The 27,743-nt window shown below is 44.9% G+C and overlaps 1 protein-coding gene across 1 annotated transcript in view; it reads right to left on the reverse strand.

Moving 5' to 3' along the window:
- The window catches only part of TLCD4 (TLC domain containing 4), a 78,087-nt gene that overhangs the window by 22,942 nt on the left and 27,402 nt on the right, over positions 1–27,743 (reverse strand). Inside the window, exons 2-5 of the mRNA XM_066597388.1 lie at positions 15,864–16,024; positions 10,029–10,118; positions 5,561–5,619; positions 2,017–2,111 (exon numbers count right to left, since the gene is read on the reverse strand). Coding sequence (XP_066453485.1) covers positions 2,017–2,111; positions 5,561–5,619; positions 10,029–10,118; positions 15,864–16,018 — 399 coding nt within the window. The 5' untranslated portion in view covers positions 16,019–16,024. The remainder of the gene's footprint in view (positions 1–2,016; positions 2,112–5,560; positions 5,620–10,028; positions 10,119–15,863; positions 16,025–27,743) is intronic.

Raw genomic sequence — 27,743 nt, forward strand, 5'->3', positions numbered from 1 at the left:
CTTATGAAGACAACCCAAGTCCATGTGCCCTCTTAGGACATACGGACAATATAAAGAGGGGTCCTAATTCTACAAGTTCACTTTCTGGCAGGATCAAGCCATCCAGCTATTACATGGATGGCCATTAATAGCAAAGGTTACCATGTAATACTAAATTTCTAATTGAAATGCCTGTCTGGCTGCGGCTTTCCCTGGCAAAATCAGCTGCTTGCTCGGAGTCCTAAGAGCTGAACCCAGAACGATCTGCTTATCGCCTGGTGGCCAATTTTTGAAAGAAATCCTCACTGATTAGACAACCCATTTAACAAGATTTTAATGAATTGTGCCATCATACAAAATCCTTTTCACAATACGGTCCCTGAGGTGAATAGCTGATCGTCCTGAATTCTGCTCCCCGCACCCTTACAGAATGGCTCTCCCTTCCGGCTCTCTTCCCCCCCCCCTCCCCCCTTCGCCACCCGCATTTGCTCGGACGAGTATCTGCCTTTACCAAGCGTGCTCGCTCATCTCTAGCTGCCACTGCTATGAAAAGTTCAGATCTGCTGGGGACAATATCTCAGGATCAGTGGGGGTTGCAGTATTCAGACCCCCACCAATCAGCAAGTTGTTCCCTATCCTAGGGATAGGGAATAACATGTTCATATGGGAATACCCCTTTAAATAAGTTACTTATATGTTTTGGCATCATATCTATTGTATTTCTAACAAGTTCTGGCAATATTGTATTTTACACAAGACAGCTATGCATAAAAATCCTAAAAATATCCTGTACATTGTTCTATAATTTTAACCTCTGTATACTAGTATTTGTAATATTAATATTAATTTGTAATATTAATTCACAGCACATTGAAGGGTCACAACCTTTTTAGACAGCTGATCTCTGGGATCCTGAGCATGCCAATCGATCAACTATTGATGACTAGAGATGAGCGAGCATACTCGATAAGGTAAACTACTTGAGCGAGTAGTGCCTTATTTGAGTACCTGCCCACTCGTCTCTAATGATTCAGGTGCCGGCAGGGGGCGGGGGGCGGCAGGGGAGAGCGGGGAGGAACAGAGGGGAGATCACTCTCTCCCTCTCTCCCCCCCGCTCCCCCCTGCTCACCACCGCAACTCACCTGTCACCCGTGCCGGCAGCCGAATCTTTAGAGACGAGCGGGCAGGTACTTGAATAAGGCACTACTCGCTCGAGTAGTTTGCCTTATCGAGTATGCTCGCTCATCTCTATTGATGACCTATCCAGAGGTCCTGAGGATAGATCGCCAATAGTTTAGTCCCAGAGCTCTCCTTTAATCTGTCACATTAAGGACAACAACTAAATATATTAACCTATTAAAGAAATACAAGAACCAATATTTGTCATATATGAAATATCGTACAGGTCACATTTGGCACGTGCAAGCCTTATGGCTATTACTCACGCTACTATGGTAGCACATGCACTTGTAGGTTTGGTAGAAACTTTCATTATTCCACAAGCTAATAAACCATGCAGTGACACTTTTTCTCTCCAGACTCAATGCACTATTATCATGCAGGCATAAATGTACTAATTTACTATACAGAAGACAAAAAGAACTTTTCAGCATTCCATGCAGCCATACAGAGCTCCTTCATTGCCAGCAGGACCCAACATGAATTGCTATGCAAGTCATTGCAGGACCTACCTGGCAGCACGAGGGAAGAGAACTCAAGCCATGTACATAATAGATTGACCAGGAATCCACTTGAAGGTACAATTGCTTTATTAACTTTTTCTTGTTTTTGATAAGTTATTAAGGAATTAATTTATGAGTCATAATTTACATAAAAACTCCATAGAGCGTAGATTTACTAAGCGTTTTAATCCTTTGAGAAACTAATTGGGATTAAAAGGTATTACATGGCATTATGCCCTTAGGCCGTGCTGATCTCTCATCATATCAGATTATTGTGCCTTGGAAGTTCATTCATGGCCAATCTTTCCAACTTGTCTGCTTGTACCACTGCAGTATAAGTTAATATGGCACTCACCAGTACATAGTAGTAAGCATAGAGAGCTGCCACATGATGCGTCACAAAATACTTATCACCAATCGCTTTCCAGTAGCAAATAATCAGTAACAAATCTGTAAGGACAAAAAAGCCAAAATGACTTATAATATGCATTTAACATGAACATTCAACATGTTAGAGGATAACTTATGATCGTGGGGGTCCAACCACTGGTGCTCTCAGTGATCCCGAGAATGGCGATCTGATCGGTCCCCGAGTGAATGAAGTGGAATCGACCAGATCCCTGCAATTCAGATTTGATACCCTGTATGCATGCTCCCTTTTTGTGGTATTTCAGTGTACCAGTGGTAGGATGTGAATGAAGCAGCGGTGCGCCTGCAAGTCCTCTGCTCCATTTAGGGCTCCTTCCCACGGACGGAAATCCGCCGTGTTGTCCGCAGCTATTAGGTTCTATTGAACCTAATAGCACAATGCTTATGGTGCGGAATTCCACCGCGGAATTCCGCACCATAAAATCACCCGTCCTCACCCACGGCATGCTCTATTTGCTGCGGGTGTATGCGCGGACGGCTTCTGTTGCAGTCAATGGAAGCCGTCTGTCACGGTATCTTCCGCTGTAGCATAGCGGAAGATAGCGTGAAACCGCTTCTCCGCCTACCGCAGCCGCATCATATGACGCGGCCGGCACGTCACGCGCTCTATTGCGCATGCGCGCCGAAGCGTCATGCGGGACCTGGGACGCCGGATCCGCAGGTAAGTATTGGGGTCTCTGGGGGGGAATTCCGCGGCGCAGCCCGTCACGGCCGTGTGAAGCCCGCCTTACTCGGGGACCGACCGGACCCTTGTTCTTGGGATCAGTGGGAGTCTGATCATAAAGTTATTCCTTATCCTGTGGATAAGGGACAACTTTATAAGATAACACAACCCCTTTAACATGCCCAATCAACCATAAGCTACCTCTAATGGCCCTTGTACACGCACCAATGATGGTGAATGAAAGTTTGTCAAGGTTTGCTGACCCAATCATTGCCCTGTGTAAACAGACCAGTATATCAGCCAACAAACAAGCAAAAGGCCATTTAAAGGAGCAGCAATCTTGTCAATCGGTGCTCATATAGAGCCATCTAAACAGAGCTTAGGTTCTATTCGCATTGCCATCACAGGCTTCGTACTGTACCTTCATCAGCAGTTCCGTGGCATTTGATGGCACAAATGCGGCTCTGTTCACACCCATACTCCTCATTGCCGTCATTGATGTCATAAGAACTGAGTAACAGCTTATGCTGTATCTGCCATAAGATGAGCACGAGGAACGCCCAACATAGCCCTTTGGCTACAGTGTGGTTCATTGGGTTCCAGTGATATTGCGGTAGGTAGTCTCTAAAATTGTACAGCTAAAGAAAACCCAGACAGAACACAGTTCTAAAAATTATTATTGCTATGGTATGGTAATCGCATCCTATCACTGGTACACCGAAATACCACAAAAGGGGAGCATGCACACAGGGCACCAAGATCTGAATTGCAGGGCATCTCAAGTGCTCTTTTCATCAAATATTTCCAATTGTGATTCATACAGAGGTGAAACCTGAAGCTCCTGGGCCCTGATGTAGGCCACGAGTCTCTCCAACCATCAGATGTGTACATATAAATGTATTATATAGGAAGTATTCACTTGTATGGTAAGAGCAATGTGCAGCATTACTACACCATTATGGGTTTATTATGGTAGACTACCCTACCAGAAGTATTTGGACACCCCTTCCACTAGAATGGATCTTGTCTTATTCATGTCCTAAACCTACATAGATGACACATAACATGCAGACCCTTGGTGGTATTTTTGGATATATGTGTTATGCTGCTGCACACAAGCCGTCCATCTTGAAGCGCAATACATCGGCTGTTCTACAGTAGTACAAGGAGCGTCGTCATTGGGCAGTTGAGCAATAAAAGAACATTCTATGTAGTAATGAATCCCACTACTCCATCCTTAAATCCGATGGACATACCTCGAAGGACATACCTATGGAAGATGCCTGGGGAATGGCTTTACCTGAGTGTGTTGTGCCTGCAGTTATGTACGGTGGAGGTTCAGTTATGGTCTTGGGATGGTTTATGCGGCATGGTCTCGGTTCGTTGGTTGTAGTGGTAAGAACCATGAACACGGAGGTTTACCCTGACATTCTAGACAATAATGTGCTGCCGACAATATGGCAATACTCTGGGAATGGTCAGCCATACTTCCAACAAGACAACGCACCTTGTCACAAATCCAACGCTGTTTTATGCTGGATTGAGGATATGGATGTTCCACGATTGGACTGGACTGCACAGAGTCCCGACCTGAACCCTGCTGAACATCTGGAACGTTCGGTTAGGAAATATGAAGAGCATCAATCTTTTTGAGAGAACTCACCAGACGTTTGCAGGATGAATGGAGGGAAATACCAGCTGAAATGTATCACATGTTCCAATAGGTGACACTATAGATACAATGTTCCATCTTCTGATTTGGATATTTCCCATAAGTCTCCTCACACCTTCTGGGTGCTCTCCCTAAGGCTCCCTTCACACACGAGCATATGTGTGTCTGTACACAACTGAGCATTGTGTATTTGTGGTATGAACTATGTTTTTTTGCGTGCGCATCGGCATATTTTACTGTACGTTTTGCGTCTGCAAGGCATCTTCATTTGTGTGCAACAAAAAAATATGCGCCAACTGAAATGGCTAATTAGTCTAATGAGTTCCAGATGTGTTTCTATCCTATGCACTGATGCAAGGTTTCACGCACCTCCTAGTGTATTTTTACATTTACGTATCCCCATTGACTTCTATCGTAATTTTTGGTGCACAAATGCACAGGAAAATAGAGCATGTTGCAGTTTTTTTTTTGTGTGACCGAAATGTGCAGGAAAAGCACTCACATGTGAACAAATCCACTGAAGTCAATTGGTTCTATTCTCTGCATATTGCACACATAAACACACCTGTGTGAAGGGGCCTGAGGAGAACCCATACCCTTCCCGACCCACGTCTATTGGCCTCTCAATAGCCAAGCCAGAAACCTACTTCACACTGATGAGAGCCAATCCCCCCGAAACAGCTGTCTGTGCATGATTATCTTCGCCTTTCTGGCTTTGGCTCATTATTCCCACTCATTGTTATAAGGCCTGTTTAAAAGTCTGACCGTGACTTGCAAGAATGCAGCCTTCCAATAGATGGCGTTGTAGAGGCATTGCTCCATCTTCCCATTTACGTTAGTAGGAAGTAAGCCACGGAGGGTATCTGATGTCATTAGTGCCAAAGGAGCCCCACTAAGTATTGACACATGTAAATACTTTTGATTCTTGCTCAGGTGTCCAGTTACTTTTGAAGGGACAGTGTAGGTGATCTCATATGCCCATTCGCAATCCTGCTGTGGCATCAGACGCCATGACCAGAAACTACAGATAGCATGGTCTTAAATAGGCAACTTTGGTTAGTATGATAAAGGGAATTCATACACAACAGGAATGACCTCGCAACGGTTTATCCATGTCGTCCCGGCTCCATTTACCTGAGATGAGGTAGCCTGACGTTATTGCAACATTCAACTTCACCATAAAAGGGTTCCCCCTGGAAAATACATGACATGTTATACACCAAATATAGGAAGTTACAGTGTATCTGTACGATTACAAACATCAACGTGAAGAGCAACAAGTAACGCTACAGGGTTGGCGAGGAGGCACGTACATCTACAGTAACGCCAGTGACTGACACAGCACTCCCGGATCATTACATGATGCACAGCCTATCTCTATATATAGCTGGATATATAATACCGTCCAACCTGCTGAGCTATAGAATATGACTATTGCTTCCTAAATTATCTGTGAGTCAAGAAATGACGTACAAGTAACCTTTACAGATTTTGTAGCATCAGTCTATTAGCAAGAAGAGATGCGGTTTTTCCTGTCTTTTTTTTAAAGTTGACAAGCAACTCTGACTTTACACCCGATTACCTTTGATCAGCCGGGAACTATTTTTTTTTTTGGCAGGCTGAAATTAAATAGCCAGGTATAGCTCCCATTGAATTCCTGTGAGTGGGATCTAGCGGCTATACCAGGCATAGCTGTGATGTAATGTATCATGATGCTGTGCCTGATATAACCGCTCACTTCAATCAGTTGATCAGCCTTGGTTACAAAGAGCAGACCCCCACAAATCAACTATTGATGACCTATCCTAAGCATAACAGATCAACAACCCCTTTAAGGAACCTAAGTAGGTTCAGATCCTTTAACTGTGAAACACCTACTTTGTAGCCAAAATATTAAGGACAAAATGTACTAATATGCCTGCCTTAAATCCCAGTACATCAGAGTACAACATGCCTCTTAATACATCTGGCACATCCTTGGCTGTCCACAGGACAGAAATCACCATCTACACCCGCTACGAGCTGGCATGGAATTGTACTAGAATTTACACCAATTTCTGATCTACATTTATAGTAAATCCAGACTGAGGGTGAATCTGCCCTATTAGACCTTCTTTTTACATGTTACGAGTGATGTGCACAGAAATTTGCTTCTTTACCATGACAGGAAACTGGCGTAAGGCCGCACGAATACGAACCCTATTCTTTTGAATGGAGTAATATACATGAGTGATTTTTTTTCCTCACATCACGGTGAGGAAATAAATAGTGGCACGTCCTATTTTGGGGCGTTCCATCGGAATGCATCACCCATTGTTTTCAATGGGGCTGGAAAACACATTGCACAGCATGCGATGTGCATGTGAGAGCGATGCGAGGTTTCCCATTAAAAACAATAGGAAACACTTGCCGATCCTCCGACGCGGCTAAAAGCGACGCTGGAGGTTCGCAACTGTACTAAAGTACATCACATGCTCCTGAGCGCAATATCGGGCCGAGTTTCAAGGCCTATTATCGCGCTGAGCTGTGTGAAACTAGCCTAAGCCATTTAATGAATTCCCCCCAATTTACACGCCTAGAGGAAAACATCGGGAGACATTCATTATTGAATTTACACCTGAATTTGGCTATTCACAAATTGGTAATTATTGCACATGTCATGTTTTCATGATAACTCGTGGCTTTTTGCTTTTTTAAAAATGGTGAGAAAGGTGCTCTGTGTCTGTGTGGGTGACCTCCAGCGGCCAGCAGATTCACAATAATTTACGTCAGAAAATATAGCGCAAATCTACATGGCATAGGCTTCAATTTGTGGGGCACAGGCAGACAAAGATGTGCCAAATTTATTAAGGGGTGTGCACCTCTTCATGAATCTGGTACCTCTTAATCCAATGTAGTTTGGATTAAGACTAACGTATAAAAAGTAAATCTACCCCAAAGTTTTTTGGTAGACTCGGCATCTGGACAACCTTCACTGAGGGGGAAAAAACACATGCAGCTTGAAAAGTTTCTTCTCCTTTAAATTAGCCTCTTCCTCTTTGACCTACCTGGATACTCAGATTTTGCCCAACTACAAATGTATGTTTTCTCCGAACTTCGTTCTATTTTTGGAGTGGATTGAAGTGGACTTGCCTGCTTGGAGTAAACTGCTACTCTCGTGGCTTGGGTATATTCATACTTTGAACATGAATGTTCTACCATGCATCCTGTAACTTTTCCAGCCCTTATCGAACTACATCTCAAGGTACTTTCTTTACACTTTGATATCCCTCTACATTAAGTTTGATCGAAGCCTAGACTTGGGAGCTGAATAGCTCAGCAGATAGAGCTGCCACCTCTCTATCTTGGAGAAGGGCCTTTTACGCTTCTGCTTTCAAGCAGCCCGTCTGGTTATTCCACGTCATTGGAAATCCCATCAAATTCCTCATTTTCAGGAGCCGTAGGACACATTTTCTGATATTCACAGACTGGAGGAGATTACTGCTCAGAAACAGGATTGGAGATAAATGTACACCTAATATATTGTTTTTAGTGATGATGAGGGGTGAATGTCCAGGATTGGACAAATTGCATTAATAGGCCGCTTTCGCTCGTCTGTAATACAAATGCAAAAATCTGCCTGTATTACATTTGAGTGATAGCAGCCCGAGGGGAAAGTGATATACGAAAACGATGGGTCTCCTTGAATATTGTTTCAGGATACCCAGGAACTCTCCCCTCGGCTTGTAGCCTGTGATGCATGCTAAGTTGTAGTTTCATCACAGCCTTTCCAGTCTTCTAAGGCCCAATGTCCATGGGCAGACTTGAATTGTGGCACCCGTGTGGACGATCCGCACTTCAAACTGCCCATAGGGAAGCACGGGCGTCCGCAGCTGAATGAAAGCATGCGCATTTGTTTTGTAGACCTTTTGGTACAGAAAACAAATTGTAGCCTGCTCCATTTCAGTGCGGTTCCCGCACGGACGGCTTCCATTGACATGGCAGATGGGCTGCAGATTCTGTGGAAAAACAGGAGTTTTTAAAAAAATTGTACTGCACATGTGCAGTGGCACACCGGCTGGCGCTTCCGCACACATCTGCAGTGAAGACCCGGACAGGTGCGTACAGTCCTCGGCCATGGGCAGGGTTGGATTCCGCTGCAGGCTCCCGCTTGTGGAATCCGACCCACCTGTGGACATGAGGCTTAACCCAACCCCCCTTTTTTCCCTTTTATTTTTACTCCTATTTTTCACAATTAATGTGTGTGGTTTCTTTTATAGTTGAAGTGTCATGTTCTACATTTCATTATTAATGGCTTGCTTATATGACGCATTTGAGCGCCACTTATAGTACTGTGTAGAAGCTTTAGGCAGGTGTGGAAAAACTGCTTTGAAGTAAGAGTCCTTTTCAAAAATAGAGCCGTCTGATTGACTCCAAGTTTATTCTGCAGCAGGACAACAACCCCAAACATCCGGCCAATGTCATAAAGAACTATCTTCAGCATAAAGAAGAACAGGGAGTCCTGGAAGTGATGATATGGCCCCACAGAGCCCTGATCCCAACATCATCCAATCTGTCTGGGATTACATGAAGAGACAGAAGGATTTGAGCAAGCTCCATCCACAGAAGATCTGTGGTCAGTTCTCCAAGATGTTTGAAAAAAAATCACCTTGCCGACTTTCTTCAAAAACGGTGTGTATGTGTACTTGAAGACAAACAAATACCAAATATTGATGTAATTTAGGTTCCTCTTTTGTTCATTCACTTTGCATTTGGTTAATTGCTCCCCAAAAAGATTAACACTTCTATTTCTGAATGCATTCTTAACCCTTTCTAATCCAATTTATATCCTGGTTTTCCTAGGGGGCTTACTCTTTTTCTGCTGTTATACATTGGCGCTATCTGCTCGCTAAAGTCAGTACTGCATGAGGTGACACGTTGGATAGGCTCTGACCGCAGAGAGGCTGGCAATATACAGTAAGAGAACCCCGACGGACATCTTCCAACATCTGAGCTGTACAGCCTTAAATCATAATGTCTTCAGAGGTCAGACAGTGGATTGGAAAGGGTTAAGGCCCATTTACACGGAGCGATGATTGCTTAAAGATCGCTCAAACGACAGTTTGAGTGACAGCTTTGAGTGATCATTTTGCATAAACTTTTAAGTAGCTACTGAGCTACTTAAGAGCAATTAAGTGTGCAAATGAAGCCTTCACTGAATGCAGTTAATAGCCCGAGGGCTCTTATCTGCTTTCGGTTCTTTTGTTCTCCAACGGGAAACAATGTTATCAGCACTCCCTGCAGAGAATTGCTGATAAGAGCGAATGACGATTTTTAGGTTGGCCTGAGTTTACTGATCAGCTAGCAATGCGCGAAAAGTGCACGATGGGCGCGTGTTTAGATGCAACGACTATCACTCAAACAATCTCTTTTTAGCGATTTTTGAGCGATCATCGCTCCGTGAAAATGGGCCTTTACTTTGCAGCATTTTTTCCACACCTGCCTAAAACTTTTCACAGCGCTATACATTTGTGAATGTTATACCTTATTGTTGACTTTTTCAATAAAAGTGATTGAACCCTTAAAAAAAAAAACACATTCCAGTGGCAGAAAAATAACTTACCATACCGGATCCTTATTGACGGCGTCATCATACACTAAAATATACAAGCAGAAACATCCAACCACCGCGGCATGGATTGTGGATACCGTCCTGTGGAATAGAAAGCAACCGCTGAATATCTGCCCTAATGGATGGAGTAAATATACACAAAGTACATAGCAGATCTAAACATTTCTAGGGACATCATTTATTTCCAGAGCGATTACAATAAACACACAGTGTTAAGAAATGGGAATATACTTAAGATATTGGTGGAGATCCAGGAAGACATCTCCAATCAGAAGTTCAATTTGACACAATAACTTAAGGCACAGAAATGACACAATGATTAGTTGTTACTATGAAATATGCCATTTCCTTACATTCTAATGCAAAAAAAAAAAAATCTTGCTTGAGGATCTCCTACACAACTGTCTCCTTCCCTTCAGCTCTGCATCTCAAAGAGCCACATTAACTTGCTTGGTTGCCAAGACAGAGTGGAAAGCTACTTTAAATTCCCCACAGGCACATCATATTACACCCGGAGAAACCAGTCAGTGAAATTCAAAGCTGAAGTGTAATTGTGCAATGCAGGGAAAGCTGGGCCAGGAAATGGCTTGTTCTAAAACTTCGGAAGTTCCCAGATAATCTGAAACTCAATCAACATCCCACATGGCGATACAGGCTCATATTGTCAGTTGGCGCTAAGTGCACGATTGTCACGTTCTAGCAGATCCCATAATTGTGTGTCTGTTACATAAGAAGCCCACGTAGAGGTAAAAGGCTCAGTCACATCGATAAATTATAAAGAAGTTGCTATGATGTAATTGTGCTCACCTTGCTGAGTAACGCAGCGGCACAGCTACAATGAAGAACAGATGTCTTCCAGGAAAAGTAAAAATAAAGAAACTGGTTCCCCCTGGTATCGGGGAAGGTTACTAAAAAGGGTTTGGGAGGGGGGAAAGAAAAACATACGCCAAGTATATTCTTTGCAGTGATGTGTGATGAATGTTCATGATTTGACTAATTAGACAAATTGCACTAATAGGGCACTTTCACTCAATTACAAAAATCCGCCCCCGTATTACATTTGAGTGAAAACAGCCCTAGGGGGGTTGATATACGAAACCGATGACCACAGAATCGTCTGCCTAATCGGTGAGGCAAATCAAGATGGGTATCTCTCTTAGCTCCCTCGTAATGACAGCAGTCTATTAAATTGAATGGAGTGGTAGTGCGCACGTACAACTGCTCCTTCGTTCATTCAGGGACGCTCTGGAGTCTGTTCCCTGGATCGTTGGGGTCCCAGCAGTCCTACTTCCACCAATCAGTAAATTAACTCCTATTCTGCGGTTTGGGGATTTTTTGGTGGGATAATCCCTTTACAGGGCTTTCTTAAGGGCAGATGATCGGGAATGATTCTTCATCCCCACAGTCATTGCCCCATTCTTGCGATGTGACGGATGCAATCAGAAAGTGGAGCCGGGCTGATGTCCTAAAATCAACCTTAGTCCACGTGACCACGTCTTTGGTGCATGCTCCCTGTCATTCGGCACTAAAGCCCGATAAGTGCCTACTCCCTGTCACTCTGGAGTGTCGCCTGCTGGAAATTCCTTAGTGGGCTCAGTGTATAATGTTCCCTTCTTCTCAACCCTGCTATGCCATCTTCTGTGATGTATGGACTGATTGGCTAACAGAGTGGTGTGTCTCTAGCTGACCAATCAGCAATAATGGAAGTGTACGGTATTTATTTCAGGTCCGCCTCTACATGGGCGCTGATTATTGTCCTGCCTGAAGTGTTTGGTGAGTTAAAGGGGTTGTCTGAGTTAAGGAGCCTCCTGTCAACAGGAACCCCATTCACTTCTTCCCGCTACCCGGTTCACCTGCCGCTGTCTCTTGTCTCCCTGTGATGGTTACAAACAAGTTGCAGCAGCCAATGACAGCACTCAGCGATCACTACTGAATGTTGTAATTGACTGCTACAGCAAGTTTATGGGACCTCACAACTGCCTGTAAACACACAACAGAAAACGGAGGTGGGGGCGAATGGGGGAGTAGAGAGAGGTGAGTAACTGCTGATTTTTTTATTTTTTTATTTTAATGCATGGGCGACCTGTTGGCAGGGATTTTTTTTTTAACTCAGACAACTCTTTCATGTACCTGTGGCTAATTATTCTGTGTGGGCCTTATTCACTTCTACCAAATCTTGTGTTATATACACTTATTGTCAAAGAAATAAATCAAGCGCCTAGAAGTAGTTATCATAATCAAATGACACTTTCTCTGTGTGATTGTGACGTTGATATACATAAGTGATTACAATATCAGAGCAAAAGGAGGCTTAAATGGAGGCTCTAGTACCCTGTTGTATAGCCTCTAGCTTGGATGCAAGATGTGATATAGGCAGGCACAGATGCATACAGGTTCCATATGATATCCTGTTGCTTATTGCTCCACATTTGCTGTAACTGAGCCTCTAGATTGTGCACACTTGTAGGCTTTAGAGGTTGGTGTCCCAGAAAGTCCCATACATGTTCTACTGGCGATGAATCTGGCGACCAGGCAGCCACAGAAGTATGGCAATGTTGTGGAGACATTCCTGTGACATCCTTGAGTGTGCGGCCTAACATTATCCTGCTCGAAAAGGCCTCTTGGAAGCCCTGCCATGAAAGGAACATATGCGGCGGCAGGATGTCCTAAACATGTCACTGAGCTGTCATTGTCCCTCATACCACTACTAGGGGTGACCGACTATCGTATGCGTTGGCCTACCCGACCATCACACCAGCAGTGGAGACAATTTACCGATCAACAGCAAAGGCAGGATTGAAGTACTCACTCCTATGTCTCCGTACATGAACACGGCCATCTTCAGTGCATAAACTAAACCTGGATTAATCGCTGAAGACAACCCAGTTCTACTCTGTAGCAGTCCAGTTTCGTCGATCATGACATTAATGCAAACGGAGGCGACAGTTGGTGGGTGACAAAGGCCATATATGTAATGGGCGCCGTGAGACCAAATTTCCTTCAGCCAAGCACCTGGAAATGGTTCCGACAGACACTGGAGCTTGTAACGATGGTGCCACCGGTCTCTGGATGGTGGTCAACGAAACAGTTGGAGCTGCTTGTGCTTGTCGGACGATCAGACAATCCTCTCTACTGGTGGTCTGGCAAGGGCGTCTTGAGTACCATCACCTTTTGTACGTGCCCTCACACGTCCACTGGTCCCAACACCTCCTAACAATCTTGTCAGAATGGCCAGGTGGTGGACAATTTGTTCATACGATCATCCAGCTTCTCATATTCCAGCAATGTTTCAAACTCTTTTAACTGGGCAAAATCTCTTCAATTGTGACTTGGAGGCGTCTAGTGGTCAACAAGCTCTACAGAAGCTGAAAAAGAGGTCACTGCAAACAAGTGGCCTCTGAGAGCCTTTTTACAGGCCAAGTGTGGAACCAATTTTAGGGCCTCAGGTGGCGAGGCCATTCATCTAATCACCCCACAACTCTAATCATTTCTATATCTGCCTGAGATGGAACTGCATGATGAGTTTTGCAGCAAAATGACAACTTCTTCCAGGTGCTTGATTTTTTTTTTTGACAATTAGTGTACATTGCATTTTCCTTCTGTAGTAAACCACCAAGGTTGTTTAGAGATAACGTTCCCATCACTGTATTTCTGTTATAGTTATTTGTCCTATCTTGTGCTACCTGCATTTCAATGACATAATACATGTCTATATTAGTCCCTTGAGGACACTAATTGCATCTTGTCTAACGAGTTGGTGTCATCCATGGAGGGCACTGTATTTGCAAGATCCATGTAAAGGTGTTGGCGATCAGTTGACAAACAAGCAAACATTTGTTTGTCGGGTGACCACATCTTTTATGCGGCAACAAAAAAAAAATCATGTTAGCGGCAGATTGCCCTGTGTAAACAAGGATGTGCTGCCGAAAAAAATGGAACTTTAACTGTACTAATGACCATTCAGGCACATACAGTAGTGCTGATTGCTCCATGCAAATGGCGCTAAATAAGCGCTAATCAACTTGAAAAAGTGTTGATCAGGGCTTGTTCCTGGTAGAACATCTGCCAGTGTAAAAAGGCCCTTAGGCTGGGTTCCTTACGGAAATTCCGTTGGAAAGCCATAGCTTCAAAACCCCTGGCATTTCGCCGCGTGTTTTGGAGCAGTTCGGCTGCTGGCATTCCGCTGCGGCTTTCTCTCCCCATAGGAAGGAGTGAGGCCGCAGCGAAAAAAAAAAAAAAAAAGAATTGACATGCCGCGGAATTGAATACCGCGCGGCATGTCCGTTTCCGCCTGCCTCTGTTTGCAACGGATTAGCTGCCCCGTATGTATGGGATTTTTGCAAAATCATGTCCACATGACTGGCTAATCCCAGGATTAGGAGCCGTGGGCGGATTGCCACATGGGAATTCTGCGGCAATTCCGTCCCATGTGAACCCAACCCTTACATAGAGCAATCAGCACTATTCTAGGTGCCTGGAGAACCACTGGTATGATCATTCGGCCACACAGTTGTTGGCAGCACACTCCTGCTTACAGAGGAGAATGTTCTGCTGACCAAACGTGTTTGTACATGCCCCGTAAAAAAAGCCCATTAAACAAGCTTTTGTTGGCTTGGCTGATTACCAATACCTTCACACCAGGCAACGATCAGGTGAATAAAGGTTTGGACAAACATCAATTTCAAGTGTTGGCTGAACCAAACCAGTAGATTTCTGCCGTAAGAGTACCGCAATTCAAAACAAAAAGTGCCAGCGAATGATCGTGTGTCTCCGCGGTCTCCATTCCTTGATATCAATGGAGCCCTCCGCGGCGGAAATCTGAGGTAAAATAGAACATGCCGCAATTTTTTTCCCGCTTGTGGAAATCCATGATAGAGATCCGCATACATGTATTGGCATTAGCTTCAATAGAACCTTGCCACTGTGGAATTCAAGCGCGGATCTGCGCCATGGGAAACACAGTTCAAATCCGTCTGTGGGCATTCACCCTACTAGTACTGCGCACCGTCTAGGAAGGTGGTGGTGGTAGCAATGATGCTTTACAGTGCTGGACTTCTAGGTTCAACTCTAACCAAGGATAACATCTGTATCGATTTTAAAACTCCATGCAGATGCTGTCCTTGATCAAATTTGAACCTAGGACTCCAGCACTACAAAACAGTGCTTAACCACTAAACCGCCATGCTTCTTCCTTCTCGGAAAAGGTCAAACACAGGGAGAACATTCAAACTCCATGCAGATGTTGTCCTTGGTGAGATTTGAACCTAGGACTCCAGCACTACAAGACAACAGTGCTAACCCTGAGTCACATCCATTGAAGTACAAGCACTACCACCACTGTGCTATACTAGCTTTAGGGATTCTTATGAACTTCTTGTTGGGTTCGAGCTAATTCGAACTGAACCAAATTTTTGACAAAATTTGGCAAACTGGCCCAACCAAACTTTTAAAAAGTGGTCCTGCCTCTATTCATTTCCAATCATCTGCCCATGTCAAAGGCCCTTTATTATCTACATAAAACTACTGTGTGAACATTATATTTCCTACAATGCAAGACAGCAGAGTTTTTTCCTTGACAATGGACTAGCCATGAAGTTCCCTGATGCTTGTGTGGCCTGCCTGATGTTGTAGAGCTATGCCAACCCCATCTCTTCTGCGTAGATATTTACAAAGGGCCACCAATCAACCATCACAGAAACAACATCATCCAATTTTAGAGGTTCATGAATACAAAAAAATGCATTAACATTTACAACTGCGATATCGTGCAGACTGAACCTAGTACTGTGTGATACATCAGACATCCCTTCTACTTCTCAGTTGTACCTGGAATTCCATTCAATCTTCTGCTTTGCATTGAGCTTGGTGAAGCCACAAGTAAAACGCGTTGAGAGCCGACAGCTTCCTACGTGAAACAGGAACTGAGAGATGGCGAAGCTCGTTGCAGAGATGCACAGTGTCAGTGGGCTGAAATTAGGCATGGTAACCTACGAGAGAAGAGATTAGGTATGGCAAGCTTCAAATTTAGAATACGCTTAGGTTTCACTTTATAGCTCACATTACTTCCAGTGCCAACAGCGCATTTCTTTCAAGCAGTCCTCTAAAATGCTGCATTGTTGATGCTCCTTGACACTAACTTATTGCCTTGGATCGCGCCAGCATATCTGAAGCAGGGATTGATTATACATACTGTACCGGCGGATTTATTTACCTTACCGAAATAGCAAGCGATGCATTGCAGATACTGTAACCTGTCTGCACTACATTGTATTAACGAGAGCCTTCCGTCTACAGCCGCTCCTCAAGGATTCCAGCGCGCTTTGTATTCTTTCTACACCCCCACTCCAGCTGTTATGGGGTTTTCCAAGTTATTTCTTTTATATAGTATTGAGCTCCCCGTGCCCCAAACTATCTCAAATAAATATATGCACTGGGGCAACAGACCGCCAATGTGGTGGTCCGGCACTGCGGCATTTGACAGGTAACGCCACCCGGCCAGGTGACCTCACGTAAACCTGTCAAGTGGGCTTCTAATGTAGAAGCCCTGAGGCAGGTATACGGGATGTCACTGATAGCGTTCCTGCCGGCCTCCCATTGGCTGCAGCCGTCACGTGGGTAAGCAGCCCATGTGACAGCTGCAGCCGTCACGTGGGTAAGCAGCCCATGTGACAGCTGCAGCCTATGTAAATAGAGGACCAGAGAAGTGGCCAGCAGTGGCGAGGGAGCAGCGCGCAGTGAGAGGCAAATATGTGCTTGGTTTTTTTGTTGTTTTTTTTCTACACCTCCACCACCACCAATGTTAAAAATATCATTATACCCCTTTAGGCCACCTGTCCATGGGCGTTGCAATATTCCGCCACTGGGAGCACTAATTACACCAGGATTTTCCGCGAGGAACCTATCTTAATGATGGGTTCATCACGGAGAGTTGTGGTAAATCGCGGCATGCCACAATTTTTAGACACAAGCAGAAAATTGCAAGTGATTTTCCACTCGTGTACATGGGACTGAGCTTCCCATAGTCATCCTATGGAAAGAGTGTAATGCGTACTCCGCGTGCGGGTCACGCTAAGACAAATCGTCCGTGGATGGCCAGCCTTAGGGTGCATTCACACGTTGCAGAAATATGCGGAAAAACCAAGTGAAAAATGTTAACTATTAAAGTGAAGGGGTTAATGCAACTCATGTTCACATGTAGTGGAAAAAGATGGCTGTGGGACGTCTGCTGTAGTGGTACTAGAACTCTAACACCTATCTACTGGATAGGGGAAAACTGTAAGGCGGGTCTCACATGGGCAGGTCGGATTCTGCATGTGGGAGCCCTCACTGGAGTCCGGCTCTGCCTGGCTGGCGACCCTGCGTACGTTTACTTTTCTGTATTGCGGATGACCACGGGTGCTCGCCTCCTGTCATGCGCAGTACAGATTTTTTTTTAAATCTTTGTTTTTCCTACGTCATCACAATGTTATTTGCGGATGGGCCGCGGGTCGGACGGCTTCAATGGAAGTCGTCTGCGTGGAGCCTAACGAAAAATAGAATATGTTGCCATTTTAAATCCACTCACGGAAATCGCAATCACTATTTGCTCATCTGAGCAGATATGCGACTGTTCTATTCTTCCAATAGGCGTGGAATACCGCAGATCATCCTCTTGAGTGACAACTGAAATCGGGTCATGTGTGAGACCAGCCATAGATTGGTGTGGTCTGACCACTGGGACCCTCACCAATCCTAAGAATGGGGTTCCATTTCCCTGTTCCTCCTGCTCACTGTGAGCGTCCTGCACCCTCACTGCCCCCCGCAGTGAGGAGGAGATTGAATAGAGGGGCAGTCATGTATGCGCAGTGCCACTCCATTCAATTTGAAAGGAACAGCCAGAGTTTTCAGGGTACAAAGTGCTCAGGTATGTCTGTCAGCCCCATTGAAATAAACGGAGCAGTCGCGAATGCGTGGCCAGTGCTCCGTTTACTCTGACGTTACTTTGGGTGGGAAAAGCCCCTTTGAATTGAGAAATGCAGAAACAGAATCCCGTTCTTGGGATCGGTAGGGGTCCCAGTGGTTGGACCCTCACCAATCTATCAGTTTGCACATATCTGGTGGATGGGTAAAATATTGAAAAAAATGTCTAGTCTCCGGAATACCCCCTTTATCCACAATCACTCCCTCAAGTTTCGGAGCTTGTCCATTGGTTGGTATGATTGACACTGGATGATGGAAACCACTGTGGACCTTTAGGGATTATCAGTAGGATACATGATAAATGTCTGATAGATGGGACTCCCACCTTACCTACTGGAGGAACAGACATTTGTTATGACAGTTGACGTCACCGGAAGTCAGGTGACCGATGCAGACAATCAAAGGCTTCAGCATTGTGTTCCTGAACTTCTGGCATCAAGGCTCTTAGGCCGTCTTCACACGGCTAAGAAAATCGCGCAATATCTGTGTTGCGGGACACACAAATCTTGCACTAATATGCATATGAATGGGGCCATGGCAGAGGATCGCTACTTCCCCGAAGTGATGCGAGGTGGTTTTGAGATAACAAACGCCTTGAAATCCACGGGGAAATTGAATGTTGGCGAGTGCGATATTGGGCCATGAATCATAGTCCCACATCGCGCTCGCCAGTGTGAAGTGGGAGCGCTTATGTCAGGAGAACGAGCGCTGATGCTGCAGTGATCACCTGATTCCCAGTGATGTCAGCTGTAATAACAAATGCCGGGACCACAGTGGGGCTGCAGTGTTGGATCCCGGATGCAGCGGAGGGGTAAATACTATTTTACTACAGTCAGCTCTATTGAAGAGATGTTGATCGATGACTAGACAAGCCCTTTAAGAACACGCCATAAGTGTCAACGGTTAGGCTGGGTTCACACGGGGCGGATTTGCCGTGGAAATTCCGTGCGGAATTTCGCCATGGCAAATCCGCATGCGGCCGATAATCCCGGGATTAGCCAGCCATGTGGACGAGATTTCTCAGAAATCTCGTCCACACGGGACGGCAAATCTGTGCCGCAGCAGCGGCTTCTGCCGGCTTAGCCGCAGGGGATTTGCCGCAGCATGTCTATTTTTTTTTCCCGCTGCGGCCACGCTCTCCTCTATGGGAGCACCGGCCGCAGCGGAAGAGCGAGCGACCGCGCTGCTTCAAAGCCGGCGCAGCTTTTTCCGCGGCGGTTCTCCTGGCGGAAATGTCGCGGTTTTTGCTGCGGCCAAACCGCGACATTTCTGCTGGGAATCCGCCCCGTGTGAACCCAGCCTTAGAATTCCTTTTTGCAGCTCCTTTACACGGGGGATTTTTGTGTGCAAAATCGCTTGCGCAAACCGCTGACCATACAACCCATTGATTTCATTGGATTCCTTCACATTCAGCTATTTGCATGCGCATTTCTGTTGGTTGAAAAATTTGTGCCATGCTCTATTTTGTGTGTATTTGCGCACACAAGGCACAATAGGAGTTGCGTAACTGTCGATTTCGCAGTGTTAATTGATAACACCAGGGACTAATTAGGCTACTTAGACGGTTCAATAAGGGCACAGGCGTATAATACGCCAAACTGAAAGGGCCTGGGAGCGCAAAAAGTACAGTAAGCAGCGCGGAAACACTAGCGAGAACACATGATAGCGCTCCATTCAGAGCGCAATCACGTCAGACTCTTGCGAGCCCTTGGACTGACATCTCAAAATTCAACCACAAACTTCGGTGCAACACAAGTGAAAAGTTTTTTTGGATCCCCAGAACACTAAACAGAAAATATCTGAGCAGATTTAGGTTTAGATTAGGTTTCGTCGTTGTTTTAATCCTTGGGATTACAAAGGTTGAAGTCCATGCTCAAAATTTTGCCAAAATTTGCACAAGTATGTTACAGAGTTGTTGAGGATTTTAGCGTCATTTGAACGCACTGCTCTGGTTGGCGACTCGGGGCAAGACCAAGAATTACACAGACAAGCAGTGGGAGGACAGATCCACTCACTAGAGCGTGCCGGATAATCTACCAGCGGAGATTAGCTCCGTCCAGGAATATTGTTAGAAAGCAGAAGCAGCTAAATCCTCTCATCACAGGAAAAGCTGTGAAAGATATAAATAAGTGTACGTTTGGCGAGCGTACAACCGGGCTTCCCAATCTCATCTGAAGTGCAGCAGCATCTGCTCAAAGATTGGGCCCAAATGTGGAAAAACATTTTATACCACATTTCTGGCTTGTCAAAAATATAAATCTTTATACTAACGAGGCGTTTCCATCGACCCTCGGGGCTCCTCCACACTGAGCATCGCGATATTGTCACAAGAAAATCGCGGCAAAATTGCAATTTTGTTCATTTCTTGCAAAAACTTCACCGTTACTTGCAATTTTTTTTTACAATAGACAATAGGAGTTTGTAATGTTAAAAACACATTGCATGAAAATCGCGATGTGATAAAAAGGAGGCTCCACAGGGAAACGGGGCGGATAAAAAAAAGCGAAAACGCAGAAAGGGTGGTTTCTAGAGATGAGCGAACCTACTCGTTTCGAGTAATTACTCGATCGAGCACCGCGATTTTCGAGTACTTCCGTACTCGGGTGAAAAGATTCGGGGGGCGGGGGGAGGCATGGCGGAGCGGGGGGAAGCAGCGGGGAACAGGGGGGAGCCCTCTCTCCCTCTCCCCCCCACTCCCCGCTGCAACCCCCCACTCACCCACGGCGCCCCCCGAATCTTTTCGCCCGAGTACGGAAGTACTTGAAAATCGCGGCGCTCGGGTGAAAAAGGGGCGTGGCCAAGTACGCTCGCTCATCTCTAGTGGTTTCACATGATTGTCACGCGATGCTAGAGTAAGTAAAAGACAGGATTATGAAACCAATGATTTTCAATGGTTTCCTTCACTCATGTGATGTTGCGGCATGCTCTATCTTTTTGCGCTGTGCGATTTTTTATTTTTTTTTAGCTCCCATTGTTTCCCTATGGAGCCTCCTTTTTATCGCATCGCAAAGCAAGAACTTGCGATTTTCATGCGATGCGATTTTAACATTAGAATGTCCTATTGGCAAAGCCATTGAAAGTCATTGATTTCATAATTCTGTGTTTTCACATGTGATTTTTTTTTTTTTTTGCAAGTAAGGGCGCCCACCCACTGGCGTTTTTTTACCTGCGTTTTGCGTTTTTCCTGCACAGGCATAGAGATAACATGTGTTCCTGTCCACTGGCGTTTTTTTTTGCGTTGCGTTTGCGTTTTTAACATAGGAACTGTCAGTTGCATATGTGTCCTTATTTTTCTCCTAATGCACCCATGAAAGTCAATGGAAATTAATGGAAAAGCCGCGAAAACGCCGCGAAAAACGCAGCGAAAAACGCGCTGAAAAATCGCGGTAAATCGCGGAAAACGCAAACGCCAGTGGGTGGGCGCCCTAAGGGAGATGGAACAATACCTTCACAGCGCCACCTACTGGAAGGCAGCATTCCTTCAAATCACTGTTAAACTCTTTATACAAGCCTTGTAACAATGACAGGGAATTTTTCCAAGTGTGAAGGCACCCTCCGGCTACTATTGAGCTGACATATGCCAAAAAATTGGACTTTTGGAATACAGGCTCACAAATTTACACCTCGGTGCCTTTTTGTTGGTGCTTTGAAAAGCTTAAGGGGGCATTCCCAGCTCAGCTTTTCATAGCAAAGATGGGAAACCACTGTCATAGTTACCAGTAAGTACGAAAACAGTCGCGTTCTTCAGCTTTAGTTCCCAATGCACGCTGTTTCCGTAAAGCCACTTTCAAACGGCAAGAAAATCGTGTGAAATTTGTGCAAACGGCGCACAGAAGCACTTGGCTGTACACAACAGGTGGTGGGAAACAGAGGACAGGGATTTTCCATCTCAGTCATGAAAAGTCGAGACAGGAACTCTCATTCAAGCGAGCGCTGGAAATTTTAGGCCAAGTACAAATTGCATGTTTTGTGTATCACACTGAGACATTAACCTCTTACTGACCAAGCCTGCTTGCGTCTTAATGACTGGGCCAAATTTTGGAAATCGGACATGTGTCACTTTACATTGAATAACTCCATAAAGGTTTTGCATATCCAAGTGATTCCGACATTGTTTTTTCACCACATGTTGTACTTCATTTAGGGAGTGAAAAATAGATAGAATTTGTGTATATTTATTAAAAGTGCCAAAATTAGGAAAATTTTGAAAAAATTTAAATTTTTTCACATTTTCAACTGCAATATCTCACATTTGTGCAAACATACTGTACGACTTTAAGTTTTTTTAACCATTTAGGAGACATACAAATTTAACATTAATTATTAACATTTTGAGGAATACTTTGTTTTCCTACACCAAGCCAAGATTGCAAAGACTCATAGGTGTCAGAATGATAGATACCCCCACAAATGACCCTATTTTAAAAATGTATTCACTGAGGGGGGTCAGGAGTATTTTGACCCCACAGTTGCTTTTCAGGAGTTAATGCAATTTAGAGGAGAAAAAATAAAATTTCATATTTTTGCAAATATGTCATTTTAAAGTCAGAATTTTTTCTATAGTGCACATCAAAATGAGGATTGACACCCCAAAATGGATACCTCTGTTTGTCCTGTGTTCAGAGACATACCCATTGTGGCCCTAATCTTATATCTGTATGGACAACGGGGCCCAAAACGAAAAGAGCAGCCGGTGGCTTTCAGAACTGACATTTTGCTTGAAGGTGTCAGATTGGTCCCTGCGCTGAGCCAATGAGAGGCAGCAGTCACTCACCCATTCATGAATTCATGAATGGGTTCGTGAGTGAGAGCTGCCTCTGATTGGTCAGGCTGTGACCAATCAGAGGCAGCTCATTCAGCAGGCGGGGATTTTAAAGCCCCGGCTGCTGAATACTATAGAGAAGCAGTTCAGGAGAACTGCCGGCAGCCGCGGCTGAACTCCGGCTGCAGCGGAAAGGTGAGTATACATTTTTTTTTTATTTTTACACATTTCTGGATGAATTGCAGGGAAGGGCTTATATATTTAACCCCTTCCCGACAATTCATCCCGCGCTCGCCGGCAGCCCATTGCTTTCAATGGAGCCGGCTGTATTGCCGGCTCCATTGAATTCAATGGGCAAACAGCGTTCTTCTCTGCCACAGCTGTTACAGCTGTGGCAGAGAAGAATGATTTGTCTTCTATATGTTCTCAATGGGGTCGGTGCTGCTGCCGCCGGCCCTATTGAGCGCATATAGAGAAGAGAACAGGAATCGCAGATCGCAGATAGGTGCGATCTGCGATTTCTGTTCTATAATTTATCGGACGAGCGCATAAAAAGCGCTCATGTGTCCGATACCATTGCAAAGCAATGGTTTTTAAAAATTGCCGGACGCATGCACATGCGCAAATCACGCGAAAAAACGCCTGTCTGACTAAGGCCTTAGGGAGTATTCATTCTAAGGAGCCTAGGTGCGTTCAAAAAGTTCCTTCCAGTCCATTAGGAGGGAGGCCAATTTCTCGTTAATCATTATCCACAACAGTTTAACCTTAACGAGGTCAACCGACGCCTTCCTCCAGGAGCACGCGATAAAAAGCATAGGGAGACCCATTGGGACAGATGTTTGGGAATATCCGGAATCCTCCTGCTCAGAAGTGCCTCCCAAGGGGACTTACTTAAATTTAAATTTGTGATGGAAAATATCAAATTATAAACTTGCATCCAAAATCGTCGTAATTTGGGGCAATTCCACCAAACGTGTAAGAACATGCCCTGCCCACCACAACCTCGAAAGCATAAACCCGATGCCCCTGGGAACATGTTAGAGAGCCTCTGAGGGTCAGGTACCATCGCATAAGACGTTTATAACCTGCCTCTGTGATTGATACATTGATTGACAGCTTTGAGGTAGCTTTAGCTATTTTGTGCCACTGGTATCTCCTCTCCCAATTCCTCCTCCCATTTGGTCATGTAAAAGAGTTTGCCCCGCGGTGTCGTAAAATTGGAGTACAACTTAGAAATGGCACCTGCCCCCCGGAGATTGTGTTGCATACGCTTTCAAAAACGGACATCGTAGCTAATGTACGCCTATCCTCAGCTAGAGACAACGCAAAAAATGTGATCTGCTGCAGGAGGAAAATCTCCGTATCTGGAATGGAGTGTGCTGTGTACTGCGTATTTTGACCCCACAGCTTTTGAATAAATCTAAGCAAAACAGAAGGAAAAAATTATGCCTTTTCTTTTTTTTGGCAACTGTGTAATTTTAAAAACTGTTTTTTTGTACAGCATACATAGGAATGAAGACTTGCACCCCAAAATGGATCCCCCTGTTTGTTCTGTGTTCAGAAACATGTGGCCCTAATCTTATGTCTGTATGCACAAAACTGAAAGGAGCATTAAACGTCAACTTTTTTTAACTTTATCCATTTGCATAACGCCGATCACGCGATCGGGAACCGCTCACTGCAGCTCGCAGTCACTGCTCCAGGCTCTCGGCTACCTTTAGTAGCCAGGAGCAAGGAGATTTCATAATTTCCCGGGCCCTCTCCAGCTTATGCACTTGGTCCGCCACTTTGCCGACGGGCATATTCGCCGAAGCTGGGGAAAGGTCCGCAGATAAAGATCCCATCTGGGGACATCGCCGGAGGCCTTAAGTAAGTAATTTCACCTTCCCTCACGGATCGGATCCATGACAGGAGGTGAAGCTTTGCCTTTTTTTTACTTTTACGTGATCGCTGCTATCCACTGGCTTCTATTGCATTTCCGTCGGGCGAAAAAATACGAACCGTGCTCTATTTTGTGTGCATTTGCTCACCCAAACACCATAGCAGTTTATGGGGGTGCGCAAATGTATACCCCATCAACACAAAATCATGCATATAACTGCGTGATTTCGCAGTGTTAACTAAGGACCAGGCTGTTTTGTACCATATGACACTTTTTAGGGATTTTACCCATGTGGTGGTTTTACTGCCCTATTGTTTTTTCTTCAGCTGCCAAAATTTATTTTGCCGTTTTTTTCCCCCCCCCCCGTGACATACAGGGCTAATTTTTTTTACCTCTTTCTTCACTGAACAATTATAGTTTACTTACAATTATGTTTGTTTTTTTTAAATTAGTATATCTACACTAAAGTAAAGTACGGGAACGGGAACGGGTTCCTCATTTTGTTTCGGACGTTTTGATATATAATATGCATGGTTTGGGATTACGGGTGTATCTGGCGACGGCTTTTCTTTTTATGTATACATTTTTATTTTATTTTGTAATTTTTTTCTACTTCTTTATGTAAGTATTTTTTTTTACCATCTATGTCCCCCCATGACATCATATAAGACCCCTGGGGGTCATTCTCATTGTCTTTTTTTTATATTTGACACTTTTTCCCTGTAGCTGGTGCATCCATAGGAGCTCAGCTACAGGGAAAACCATCCCCCTGTAGTGACATAGTCACTAACAGAGCTGATCAGGGTCTGCAAGGACCCTGTAGCTCTGCTTCAGCAAGGGATCCTGGCGGTCATGTGACCACTGGCACATGTAGTGGAAGTTATACTTCCATTTTCACTTTTTAGTGCATAGCGTTCATTGAGCGCTGTGTACAAGGGAAAGAAGAAGGCACAAGCTTGATTGCAGGAGCAAAGGCTTTAATCTCACGCCGTATTTCTGCTATCAAGTGGGATTAGGCCTTGTTCATAGGGGTGACACGGTATCGCTGCGAGAAAATCACAGCATTATCGCATCGCTGGTATGTGCGATATCGCTGTGGTTTGATTTTGTAGCACTACAAAGTCATGCAACTTTGTAGCACCACATGTGAGGATTTCCAGGGAGTGGGGGATCTTTAAATATAAGCCCTCCCTCGAAAATAAACCCTAGCTGCAAAAAAATAAATAAATAAGTATACATCACCTTAGAAGCGCTGTCCGGGGCTTTGCTGCAGCTTCCTCCTGTCCCTGGGACTGGTCTTCTTCATCTCTTCTGGCCGGGGATCGAAAAATCCCAGCCTCCAGGAAGCACTGGCTGTGATTGGCTGACGCTTAGCCAATCAGAGCCAGTGCTTCATAACTGGCTGTGATTGGCTAAGCATCAGCCAATCAGAGGCAGCACTTCCAGGAGACATGGATTTTTCAATCCCCAGCCAGAAGAGATGAAGAAGAATAGTGCCGGGACCCGGGGAGAGGCTACAGCGGCGCTGGACAGCGCTTATAACGCTATCTTCCCTGCAGCTAGGGCTTAGGTTAAGGCTTTGACAGTAGAATTTCCTACTGTTAAAGTTGCATTGCACCGCACGAAAATGCATTTTCGTGTGGTGCAACAGAGGGGAAGGCTCCACAGGAAAACATGGGCTACCAATGAGTCGCACGCATATCGCGGGACCTGCAAGGGGTTTGTGTCGGGATGTCGCATGCTACAAAACATTGCACGTGTGAATTGATCTATAGGGCTTCACATACATGCGATTTGCAGCATTATCGCAACATGACAAAATTGCGCAACTTTGTCGCCCATGTGAAGGAGGCCTAAAGCCCAGGTCCAAGCGCTGTATATTTACCGCACTTGGTCCTTAAGGTTTTTTTCACACGCACTACAAAATCTCGCTACAAAATCATTGCTACAAAGCACATGTATGTGAAGCCCATGGTTTCCAATGGGTTCATTCACATGAGAGATGTTTTGTAGCGAGATTTTGTAACCCCTGTGGATGCAGTCTGAGGCTGCATCCGCACGAGCTACAAAATCATGGCTACAATGTAAAGCCCGGGGTTTCCAATGGGTTCTTTCACATGAGAGATGTTTTGTAGCCTTAAAGAACCCTTTGGAAACCATGAGCCTCACATACATGCGTTTTGTAGCAATGATTTTGTAGCCCGCGTGAAAGAGGCCTAAGAGGTTAAAGTTGATCTATCACCTCTTCCAACATGTCTGTTTTAGAAAATACGTACATTCCCATTAAACAAAACTATTCTGAAACATCCTTCCTTCTGGTTGCTTTACACAGGACAACTAATATCTGAATAGTCCCTTGAAATAGTCCCTTGAAGTGTACGAACAACCGCTGTTTGTGGACTTTTACACAATAGTTGTCCACTTGTTGAATTTCACCATCACTGAACACATTGTTGGGAGTATTTCCACAGGTCGAATCATCATTTGTTGACTAGTTCAGGGTTGTGAGGTTCTTTGGTGGGCATGTATCTGAAATTTCACCCCCACCCCACCCCAATGCATTCACATTAGTTGACCAAAACTAGCCAGTGTTCTTTCGAAGACCAGCAGGCACTGTTCAGTCGAAGATCCCTTGCACATATTTATGTCTTTTTAGGAACCAATGAATGTTAAGCGGGAGGGGGGGAGGGGGCGAAATGTTCCAAAAAAGGCAGGAAGAAATAAGGGCACACCTTCTTGCAAAGTTGTTGGCTAATCATTGAAAGACAATAGAGATGAGCAAGTGTACTCGCTAAGGCACATTACCCGAGCGAGTAGTGCCTTAGCCGAGTATCTCCACGCTCGTCTCTAAAGATTCGGGGACCGGCGCGGGTGACAGGTGAGTTGCGGCGGGGAGTGGGGGAGAGAGAGATCTCCCCTCCGTTCCTCCCTGCTCTCCCCCGCCGGCCCCCGAATCTTTAGAGATGAGCGGGGAGATACTCGGCTAAGGCACTACTCACTCGAGTAATGTGCTTTAGCGAGTATACTCACTCATCTCTAAAAGACAAATTATTACCTGTTCCTACCAGACAATAAGTAATCAACCATTTCTAGGTGAGATGAA

This window comes from Eleutherodactylus coqui, chromosome 3, assembly GCF_035609145.1.
Source record: "Eleutherodactylus coqui strain aEleCoq1 chromosome 3, aEleCoq1.hap1, whole genome shotgun sequence".
NCBI classification, from domain to species: Eukaryota; Metazoa; Chordata; class Amphibia; order Anura; family Eleutherodactylidae; genus Eleutherodactylus; species Eleutherodactylus coqui.